General features: G+C 45.5%; 1 protein-coding gene across 2 annotated transcripts in view; it reads right to left on the bottom strand.

Moving 5' to 3' along the window:
* The window catches only part of ST3GAL6 (ST3 beta-galactoside alpha-2,3-sialyltransferase 6), an 86,905-nt gene that overhangs the window by 5,401 nt on the left and 69,471 nt on the right, over window positions 1–12,033 (bottom strand). For both annotated transcript variants that reach the window (XM_079766834.1, XM_079766835.1), the window contains 3 exons: window positions 4,580–4,675; window positions 1,469–1,655; window positions 1,227–1,364 (listed from right to left, as the gene is read on the bottom strand). In XM_079766834.1, coding sequence (XP_079622960.1) covers window positions 1,227–1,364; window positions 1,469–1,655; window positions 4,580–4,675 — 421 coding nt within the window. The remainder of the gene's footprint in view (window positions 1–1,226; window positions 1,365–1,468; window positions 1,656–4,579; window positions 4,676–12,033) is intronic.

The raw sequence follows: 12,033 nt of genomic DNA, 5'->3' as shown, positions 1-12,033 counted from the left end.
TGTTTCTCCCTCTCCCTTTCTCTCTAAAAATCAATAATTTTAAATCTCTTTTTTTAAAAAGGGTTAAACCTGATGGTACCTCTCTTAGGAAAATTATCTCTTACCTTTTCACCTCAGAATTACTAAGAATCTGTGCTTTTCTCTCAATACCAAGAAGAAGGGTTTAAACATAAGACATTTATGTTGTTTGACTTGGGAACTTCACTTTCAGGCATCTATCCTACAGAAATCATACAAGTGTGCAGAAGATCCCTAAAAAAGCACATGCATTTTTATGTTACTTATGGAAGAAAAAGCTGGATACAAACCTAAATGTCTCTAAACAGGAGAATTATTAATTAGGTAGAGGGGGAAATAGCAGAACATTATCTATTGAACAAACAAAATGTTATGTGCTTTTAAATGCATAGGGAAGTCTAGAAGGATATAAAGCAAAAATTCTTGGGAGATAATGTGAGTTATTGAGGAAGGAGAAGTATGTCCTTTTAAAAATATTCCTTTGTAAGTTATTTCATTTTTAGCCTGTAATACTTTAGAATTGTTTTTATCGTGCTTAAAGTAAAGGTACATGAGGTGTGTTTCTTGGGCCTTTCCCTGATTACAAAAAGCATGTACACAAGTTACCCAAGCTTCAAATGGAAAACATCTCTGCCCCTGGACGGATCTAGTCATTATTGTTTTCTAGGTGTTATAGACAAATAGGCCTGCAAAGTCACAGTCGGTGAGATTTCTCTTCACTAAAGAATTGGGAGTTTTAAGAACTGTCAATATTGCTGTAACTACCATTTGCTGAGAATTCAGAGCCCGTGTCTCCTCTGTGACTGCAGAAATATTTCTGGGCCGCCTTACTGTGCTTCTCGCCCTTCCTCTGGTTTCCCTGTGGGATTTCTATGGCAGATTGCTTGAGACCACTCCTTTTAGCCGAAAGCCGTGCATGGTCCTGAAACTAGCCCTGCTGCTCAGGACACAGCCTGCCCCTCAGCCCCCGCTGCAGAACACGGGAGAGTTGCAAGAGATGAGCCACCTGGGCATGCAGATGGAGACCCCAGAAAGGCCCTGCAAGGGCACAAAGAAACCTTCACTAAAGATCCTTGTTCTTGCTAACTGGAAACATGAAGATAATATCCACAGGTGCCTAATTTCACTGACTCAGGCGAGACCCCTAAGGTTCCCCTATTCTACTCCAGCCGGATCCTTAGTTTGAAAGTATCAAGAAAAATACATACCTGATTTTTGGGAAACACTTTTGGGAAATTAAGCAGTTCATAAGCTGCTGTTCTGATAATGAAAGGATCTAAGATTCTGATTTGATATGGTTTATAGATCAGGTTTAAGGCTGGTTTTTTCCAGAAACCATTAGTGTTCTGAAATAAAGCAAGAATACAGAAAATAAAACACTGTGGTTGTCTTTTGTTACAGAAAAAAAAAATTAAGGTAATCAGAAGGGAGATCAGTTTTGCTAACTTACTATTTTGCCACCTGTCAACAATTCCCACAGCCACTTTAAATCATGCGGCTTAAAAGCAGTGAGAATCGCTGTGGTGTTAGGATCATTGTGTTTGGGATCTGAAAAAACAGATTCTGGATAAAAAAGTCGGAAGGTTGTCCTTCTCCCAACTTCCTCTTCATGTCCTAAAACAGGACCATTATTCATCCTGTGGACAGAAAAACACAAGATATGTAGACCGAGTGCAGTATGAGCCGTTTCCACCAGTTCCCAGAGGTGTCTGTCCGACAAACATCTGCCATGTGGCCAGTGCTCTTATGGCACAAGGCAGTCAATCAGTCTTTCACACATAAGGGCCAAGGAAATAATTCCCTTTCATGAAACAGCTACTTGATCAAAGCAGAAACTTGCATTTGTATTTGAAAATTTGTTGTGGCGTTACTGGTAGTTCAGTCTTATCTCCAGGGAAACTAAGGCAAATAAAACATGGGAACATAAGAACCACAATAGTAGGGTTAAAAGAGAACTTGAAAGACATCCCAACAAAACACCTTGGATGTACAGGTAAGAGACCTGAGGGGCAGAGAAAGTTACGTGCCCGAGGTGACAGTCATGTAGCACGTGGGCATGTGTCTAAGTGAATGACAGTCAAGAATCACATTTAAGGTGAAGACCCATCAAAACCGATGCTCTGAAATAAAGTAACAATATAAAATTGCTGTATTATACCCAACCACAACCAAATGACTGTCTATTGCTAGAACGAACTAAAGAACCACAAAGAATTGGTTGGGTTTGTGTGTGCTCAAAGCCAAGGTTAGACATGCACTATTTATGCAGACACTATGAAGGCATGCTATTAAGAGGAATGCTTTGTTTCCTAAACAGTGTGCCCTAGGAGAATTAATACTATTTTACCCTTTGCTACTGTCTGTGTAATAAGACAGTCTTCACACCTGAAATGACTTCAGAATGTTGTGCCCATGGCATTTTCCCACAAGGGCTTGCTGTAGTTCTAGGTGATCAAGTTTTAGACAATTATAGGTAAAGAAATGTGTAATTCAAAATTGTTTTGTGGGTAACTTTTCACAGCTTCCTCAAAATGGAAAAGAAACAGGAAATAAGATGACATCACTTGCAAACGCCTTCGGCAGCTGTGACCCAGCAAACCCCCCCCCCCGGCACTGCCAGGCCATCCCAATGCACTGCCCATGGGAAGCGTTCCACTCTTCAAAGACTATTCACAGCCTCCCAACACACCCAAACTTACTCCAGGGTGATGACCTTCCATTGACCTTTCCATGAGGGAAACAAAATTGTCCTGCTTTTCCCACCACTCCCTCTATGGGACTCTGGGTAGCTGTAAACCACAATCCCAATCGTCCTTTCCATTATGAATGACTAACAACACCTGTGCTCTGGGCCCCATTCCCCTCTTTCTTTCCCACGCCGACCTCTTCATTTCCATCAGCATACCAGTATGCTGTAGACTCTCCTATCTTTATAAAAGAAAACCACACAGGAAATCCTCCTTTGATTCCATAACCATCTCTGGCTACTTCATTTTTCAACTTCAGAGCGAAAGTCCTCCAGCATGGCCTATAGTCGTTTCTCTACTTTCTCACCCGCCATTTTCTCCTCAACCCATTCCCACTGGGCTTCCCCCACTGCGATCTGCTTTGTCAAGAAGGTCAGTGAGCTTGAGGCTGCCTGTCCAGGGTGAACTGTTATTGTGCTTGGCCGCTCACCAGCTTTGGACATGGAGGTCCCTGCCTCTGTCTTAAAACACTGTGCTCTCCGGGCTTCTGTGAGCTCCTGACTCTCCCGACCTCACTGGTGGATCTTCTCCATCTCTTCTACTCACCCTTGTTCCTTGAACAACCTCCTAACTGTTGAGTACTGTAAGGCTCAGTGCTGGGCCCTCTCTTCTCTCGCAGTCTCTCCCTGGGAAATCTCACCAACTCCATGGTTTCAGTACAGCTTATCAGCTCATCAAGACTTTAGACTGCTTAGCCAACTGCCTACTGGACTTACCTGCTGCAAATCTAATAAGCACCTCAAACCTAACATGTTCATCCAGAAATCTTGATTCTCCTCTAAGCCTGTTCCTACTCTAGTCTTCCCCAACTCAATAAATGGCACCACTATCCAGCCAGTCTCTTAAGGTGAAAACCCAGGAGGAGGTATCCCTGGTTCCTTTGTTCCCATCTCTGCTCATATCTAATACATTAACAAATCCTGATAACACTACTTCTAAAACATGTCCCATCTATCCAACCTCTTACCTCCTCTGCCAAGACCCCCCTGATCCAAGTCCCCATCATCTACCTGAATACAGCAACCCACCTGGCCTCTTCATTTCCACCCTTGTCCCTCACATTCCATTGTTTAGGCCTTGGCCAGACTCTTAAAGATAACCAAGTCAAATTGCGTTCTTGCTTAAAAATCTTCAAACGTTTCCTGCCGTACTTAAAGTAAAATCTAAGCCCTCATCCTAGTTTACAAAGTCTAATCCCAGCTTACATAGCCTGCTCCTTGCCCACCTGTTGAGCTTCTGATTGCAGCCCCACTTCCCCAGCCCGCTGCCCTTCCACCTCACTGGTTTTCTTGCTACCTACTTCTCTCAAACCCGGGATCATATCCTCCTAAGGGCCTGCGGCAAACATCCTCTGCCTGCATTGCCTTTCCCTGAGTTTAATGTGGCTGGCGTTGACAGTTCACTCAGTCCAGCTTAGAGGTCTCCTCCTCAAGGTGCTCATCCATCTTAAAGCAGCCACTCAATCATTCTCTATCATCTATTTTTAATTGTATGTATGGCATTTATTATTATATTTCCCTATTCAATTACTTTTTTCTTCCCCTCATTAGAATGTATGCTCCACAGAGAAGGAGAGCCTTGTTTATTTACTGCTGTAACCCCTGGGGCCAGAACTGCCTGGCACATGAAGGGGACTTAATAAGCATGTGCTAAGTGAATGACCTGAAGTCTTGAGCCAACAACTGAGAGACAAGGTTGTGTAATGTACTGAAAAATATCAAAGCAGCTCCTCCGCCTTTTAAAACACAGCTGTTCTAAAGTAGGAAGCCACGTTTTGAAACAATTCCAGTTTAGCAAATGAGAAATATATTTACCTTATTATTACATCATAGGAGTCAATTCTTTCTCCTAATGTCTTGTTCTTCAAAACTCCTCCATTACCAACCACCACGCACCTTTTACATGGCACACTGTTGGCAAACGGACAAGTGAGAGATTGAGCCATCTATGACAGAATGAGTGATTCCCACACCCATTCATACTTTCAGAAACCCAAAGCCACATTTTACTTGTTGCACAAATAGAAAAAGAGCCGATTGTGACATATATAGGTCTAAGGATGTAACAGAAAGGTACAAGAAGAACATTGCCTAGGAAGTGGTATCGTCATTAGCAGCTATTAACCCTTATCAGCCCATACAAGTTCCCTCATTTGAATCTCATAACCACCCACAGAGATAAGTAAGCCTGACAGTTCCATTTAACAAATAAAGAGGTTCAGAAAACTAACATTTCAAAGTCATACTCCAAAGAGATAGAGAACTTTGGATGGAATTTGGATACAGATCTTTGAACTACAAAAGCCCCCTTTGACACAGGATTTTGCATGTTAATACTGATGCAAGTGTATTTATGTTACCCATATATATATTTTATGTCCTTTATTTTTTTTTCTGTGTCCTTGGGGGTTTTTTTTTCCTTATTGATTAAGGTATTACATATGTGTCCTTATCCCCCCATTGCCCCCCATCTCCCCGCTCATGCCCTCACCCCGCTAGTGTCTGTGTCCATTGGTTAGGCTTATATGCATGCATACAAGTCCTTTGGTTGATCTCTACACCCTTCCCCCCATCCTCTCCTACCTTCCCTCTGAGGTTTGACAGTCCTATTGATGCTTCTCTGTCTCTGGATCTGTTTTTGTTCATCAGTTTATGTTATTCATTATATTCCATGAGTGAGATCATGTGATATTGATCTTTCTCCAACTGACTTATTTCGCTTAGCATAATGCTCTTCAGGTCCATCCATGCTGTTGCAAATGGTAGGAGTTCCTTTCTTTTTACAGCAGCATTGTGTAGATGTACCACAGTTTTTTAACCCACTCATCTGCTGATGGGTACTATTTTTTACCAGCATTCCCCATTCCCCTGAGATTCTAGCTGTGATTACTGCTATATCTTGTAAATGTGGAGACAGACAGATGGAATCAGATGAGGACAGTGCAGCTTCCTTGTACCTGCCCATGCTCACTTAAATTCCAAACATGTACTGGTCCTTGGAGCTTAACCAATACAAACTAAAAATTCACTCTCTGTTCCTGGTGAAGGGCTGTAAAGCAGGACATGAAGTGGGACTTCTGTTGCTGGCTGGGATCAGCCAAGGACCACGCATTGTGTACCGTCAGCTTTCAGCAAACAGCCTGGCCCATCTTTCTCCTGGCTCCCACCCGCACCCAGACAGACCTGGAGAAATGACAAAACAGATCGAGTCCTTCTCCTCCAGGGGACAAAACTACGGAGGGGAAGACTGGTGAGACTGCCCTCATGACATGGAAGTATAGAGAAAAAATTTACTCTAAGAACTAGGAAATCGACAGACCAGATGAACTGGGATCTGTCAGGCCCTTAGGAAATTCATGAGTAGCAAAATTGCACAAATGCTTAGAGTAGTTAACCGCAGAGAATGCAGAAGTACCGGAACCACTGCAAAGAGCCAAGCATTGGCCCTGTCAGGTTAAGAAGAAACAATGTACACATTCCTATATGCATGAGATTACCTTTTTGACTGAGAATTTATTTAGCTCATCTAGTTCATGTTTTTAACACTACATATTTTAAGACTATTTTTACATGTTTTAATTTGAAACTCTTAGCTCCCGAAGTTAAAGAGTCATGTCCAAATCAGTGTCTACTTTGTCACAAAAACAAGTACTGCAGAGTTTCACAGGTGGGAGGGTCTGGTGGGCGTGTCCCACAGGCTTGAGGACCTGCCCCAAACCTCCACCGTGGGCATGGCACAATGCGTTCTAGAGATGTTTCTTCTAAAAATGTCTGTCTTTAACTATGAAAGTAACCTCTCCAGGTGCTTTTCTATGCAAGCTTGACATTCATCCTAATTCCAGGAAGGCAACCTTATGTGCAGCAGATGGAGGAGCTGGGAGCCCCGGTAAATGGAGCGCTTCCCTCTCCAGGCATATGGCCGTCGTCCTCCCCAGGTCCACCCCCATGAATGCTCTGCAGCAGGGGCAGTTCCCATACACAGGCTTATCTGGCCTTTCCTTCCATAACTTCCGGGTCAGCTTAATGCAAATTGGAGGCTGAATTTTATTTTATTTTTTAAAATATATTTTATTGATTTTTTACAGAGAGGAAGGAAGAAGGATAGAGCGTTAGAAACATTGATGAGAGAGAAACATCGATCAGCTACCTCCTGCACACTCCCTACTGGGGATGTACCTGCAACCAAGGTACATGCCCTTGACCGGAATAGAACCTGGGACCCTTGAGTCTGCAGGCTGACGCTCTATCCACTGAGCCAAACCGGTTAGGGCTGGAGGCTGAATTTTAAAGCTGGCTCCACCACCCCAGTGGAATGCTAAGCAGATGGGGCGATGGGGAGCAAGTGGCTAGGATTGGACAGGATGGAAATAACAGCTCTGTTCCTGACAGATAACGTCCAGTGGGGTGGAGGAGGCTTCTCTACAATTACGGTAGCTAGACTAGTTCTGTCCTTTGAATGAAGGCTGGAGGCCACTTCCCTGTCAAAGGCCACCTAAGGCCAGGTGGCCCCGGGGCTACAGCTTCCATCCTGGCATGGGGACCCCAGCCTGACCCCAGGCTGCCCGACTCCATACCAAACATGCCAGGACAAGCACTCCAGGCCTCAGAGTTCTTATCCTGGAGTCTCAACATAGGACTCCGACCCACAAACCTAGTCTCTGAAGCTGACGCCAGTAGCAGGATAACTCAGCTCAGTCCTAGACATAGCCAGTCACATAATCACTGCTCAGCAGCGAACAGGCCAGCTGAGCCTCCGTGTTCACTGCAGTCCCTTCTGTGTTACCTGTCGTCTCAGACTGGGTTACAGCTGGTCATGGAGCCCGGGAGCATGTGTGGCCAAGAGAGCCCCACGTAATGAATACTGCTACCTGTCATACTAATACGTCCCACCCTGGTCCCCACTCAAGGCCCTGCCCCTCCTCCCACACCACGCTTTCCAGCCTAGACAAAATGGGGGAGTGGAGGGCTGCAGGCAAATCTCTTTCACTTTTCCTCCAGTAAGGGATATTGCAAAGACCCACACATGTTCCTGGTGATCATATATAACACTAGGAATGGTTTGGGGTACCCTTAGGACTCCCCTTTGGCAATATCTTTTTAAAAATTGATTTAGAGAGAGAGGAAAGGGAAATGGGGGGGGGGGGAGAGAAACATTGATCAGTTGCCTCCTGTATCTGCCTGACCAGGGATCGAACCCCCAATGTAGGTATGTGCCCCAACCTGGAAACAAACCCAAGGACCTTTTGTGATACAAGATGGTGCTCCAGCCAACTGAGCCACCGGCCAGGGCTGGCATTAATGGCTTATCTACAGCTGGTGTTCACAGTGCCACCAAGACTTGGAAATATGTGAGATACTCATGCATGGTCTGAACCACACACACACCTTGCAGCTCACTGCTTCCCTCTCCCCGGCAGATACCCTTATACGACTAAAGGAGTGATTCGTCCTCTCCTCCGTTTCATCCAGTTGGTCCAGGTTCTTCCTAGTTCCTGAGGTACGAAGCCATGGCTGGCAGTGTCCCTGCGGTGACTGTGTAACTTCACCATATTTCATTAGCACAGCCTTCATGCACAAATAGCTGCGGTGAACTCGAGTCTCCAGGGGCCAGAATGGTGTCACTTCTGTTTCTGTATTCCCCAACCTAAAGCATCCGACTCACAGGCTGTGCGGTTAGAAATCGGTTGGGTTGTTACATTAAGTGTGGTGGTCACTGTCGGACTTTTGAGTCTGGAGAAGCAGATAGCGGTTCCTCCTTTCCCCATCCTGGAAGCAGGGAGGGAGAAGCACAGGCCCAAACTGCTCATCTGGAAAACAAACTCATTCCAGGGGGCCTGGCCCTGCGAATGGAAAATCCGGAAAGCTGCTGAAAGTGCAGTGGTCAGAGGTTACACGCCCCCAGGTGAGACGCATGTTCCTCATCGGGTCAGGCCGATCCAGGAGAGGCACTACCTCACGCAGAGGGAAACAGCAACGCCATCATGTAGAGAAAGCGAACTTGAATTGCCCATTTCACATGATCTGTGCCCAAAACACTGTGCAGTGCGCTGCGGGTGGAGCCCTGACTGCTAGTTGTGCCACCCCTTACAGCATCCCTGGGACCGTGGCCTAGTGACCTTTCACCTTTCACCTCGGTCTGCCCTTTTGCGAGTCACTGAGGTCTTCAATGTTGTTATTCTGTTGCCCGGGACCATTTTCTCCAGCATGTGTGCGGGGTGTCTATAGCTCTACAACAGCTGACTGCGTCACTGCTGCGCCCGTCACCACACACCACTCACTCTGTCGCTAGAGAATCACAGCCTTCCCTCCTCTCACACTCCCCTCCCGGCTGAAAATGCTGCCATGAAAAGAAACCCTGCAAACCAGCAGGGTGTCCAGAGTTTGATGCAGGCGTGGATACCTCTAACAGAGCCCGGCTCTTTTTACTCAAGAGCCAATAAATCGTTTTTCTTCTTTTTAAGTTGTCCACAAGGCCATGTGCTCGCCCTGGCTGGTTACCAAACTAACCAGTCTCTGCTGACACTGACACCATGGATTCTGCCTGGTGAGCAACCTGGAAGCGTTCACGAAACCCTGCTCATTTAGCACCGGTGCTTCCGTCAGGTAAGATGTTTGTGTCCAGTTACTCTGTAACCACCTAGGCAGGACTCAGTCTTCCGGGACCTGGCATGCTTCCAGAATGGGATGCTGGCGGCTGGGGGTGGGGAGCGAGTTCCTGCCTTTTAAGTGGGAGCTGAGATTTTGTGATTTGGGGTTGCTGCTGCTCTGGTTGTGGGAGAATGTACTCCCACCGAGGAGAAAGCAGCAGTCCCGGGGACCAGGATGCAAGCTGGTGCTTAGAAGCTACATAGACAGCCGGGAAGTGTCAGGGCCTTGCAACATGGGCACGTTTTAAGAATTGCTTTTCCGCCCTGGCCGGTTTGGCTCAGTGGATAGAGCGTTGGCCTGCGGACTCAAGGGTCCCAGGTTCGATTCCGGTCCGGGGCATGTACCTTGGTTGCGGGCACATACACAGTAGGGGGTGTGCAGGAGGCAGCTGATCGATGTTTCTCTCTCATTGATGTATCTGGCTCTCTGTCCCTCTCCCTTCCTCTGTGAAAAATCAATAAAATATATTTTTAAAAAAGAATTGCTTTTCTGTGATGTGGTTCCCTTAAAGTATTCCCAATCTTTAGTTAAGTTTTTTAAAACAATATTTTTATTGATTTTTAGAGAGAGAAGACGAGAAAAGGAGAGAGAGAAACATGGATGGGAGAGTGAAACATTGACTGGCTGCCTTCCGCATGCCCCCCACTGGGGATGGAGCCCACAACCCAGGCATGTGCTGACTGGGAATCGAACTGGCACTGGATGATGCCCAACCAACTGAGCCACAGCTGCAGAGCTTTCGTGAAGTTTGTAAAACGTGGCCACCTTGTGTGAGCTGTGCTTTAGAGAATAAAGAAAGGAACCCAAGGCCTGAGAAATCATCCGCAGCAGCAGGATACAGATAAAATGTCAAGAGAACTAGAGTTGTGTCACTCCAAATGGTTTGTCCCAGGCATGGCCTCACGGTGTCCTGGGAACAAGGTACTGTAAAGGCTAGAAAGGAAACTAGGTCACCTCCACCATCACCCTCTTTTTTAAAAGCTTTTTATCATTGAAATGTAATTCACACGGCATAAAATTCACCATTAGAAATAATAAGATTCAGTGGGTTTTGGCATATTCACAAGGTTGTGTAACAATCACCACTATCAAATACAGAACGTTCATCGCCCTGCAGAGAAACCCCGAGCCAGTAGCAGGTGCGCATCTCTGGCAACCACTCATCTACTTTTTGTCTCAATAGCTGTGTCTGTTCTGGCTCTTTTGCATAAAGGGAATTGTATAACATGTGGTCTTTTGTGGCTGGCTTCTTTCATGGTTCATAATGTTTTCCAGGTTTATCCAGGTCACAGCATGAGTCAGTACCTCATTCCTTTCCACAACTGAACAACAGCCATTACATGGGCATACATTTATTTACCTGCTCTGCAGCTGTTGGGCATTGGGGGCTCTTATGAATGCTGCTGCTTTGAACATAGATGTGTAAGTCTTATGTTTCCATATGTCTTCAATTTAAGCTTTCTACTTTGAAATGATTCTAGACTCACAGAAAGTTGCAAAATAGCACTGAGAAGTCCTGCACACCCTTCACCCACTTTCCCTGGTTACACTGACTGAGCTATTTCCTATTGAAATTGGCATTGGTATAACGCACGTACATAGTTCTGCCCTCCCTCTGTTACATGAAACCGAGATTTAGAAACTCAAAAACTTGCCCAGGTCACAGGGCAGCGAGTGCTCCCCCCACCCCTCACAAGTACCAACCCCTTCTACTTAGATGGCTCCATGCCCCCCCCCCTCACCCCCTACCATAAAAACAACAGCCTGTTTTTCAAGCTATCCTTTTCTAGCAGGTTATCAGTCCCCTGCTGCCAAAGTTCTGGTCTGACAGCTAATCTATAATAATAAAAACGTAATATGCTAATTAGACCGGACAGCCGGAAGACCTTCCAGACGTCCTTCTGGACGATCTTCTGGACGAAGCCGGGGCTGCGAAGGCTGAGCCCCTTGCACGAATTTCGTGCATCGGGCCTCTAGTATATCCATAAAAGAAGGAACATGAAAAAAAAACAACTAATAATTGTTTTTAAATAATTTAGGTGGTGGTAGCACAACATTGTGAATATACTAAATGCCACTGAATTGTTCACTTTAAACGGTTCATTTTATGTTATGTGAATTATACCTCAATTAAAAATACGGTTCGTCAACGTTTCTGAGAGACTTGTTTTCTTTCCCAAACTCGGTAGGATCAGCTGGCGCAGAGGCAGCACTGGGGAGAGGGCCAGTTCGCACACTGACTCTGCCCGTGTGATCTTATCTTCCGGGTGAGAGCTGAGGGGAAAAAACAGGTTCTGTGGTATCTGTTCAGAGAAGAGTCTATCATGATCAGGCATCTTCAAGGGGATAAAGAGAACCTACTTAACATATTTGTGTTTTCAATGAACTGACAACGGGTACTCTGGGGATGTTTTAGTTGAACCCTGTGGAAGTGCTAACCCATCTGGGTAAACACGGTTTGAGGCTAAGGATGAAAGCATAAGCTACATTAAGTAATGAATGGGGCAATGGACAGCCCTGGAAATCCTAAAGAATAGGACCTAAAGAATGAACAGTTCCCGAATTCTCTTCCCCTTCCCTCTCAGGACGGTGCTCAGGTTAAGAGAGTCAATCCTGGAGTC

Source organism: Cnephaeus nilssonii, assembly GCF_951640355.1.
Source record: "Cnephaeus nilssonii genome assembly, chromosome: 3".
NCBI lineage: Eukaryota > Metazoa > Chordata > Mammalia > Chiroptera > Vespertilionidae > Cnephaeus > Cnephaeus nilssonii.
Note: the sequence above shows the minus strand (reverse complement) of the source record. Positions and strands in the feature narration are given on the sequence as shown.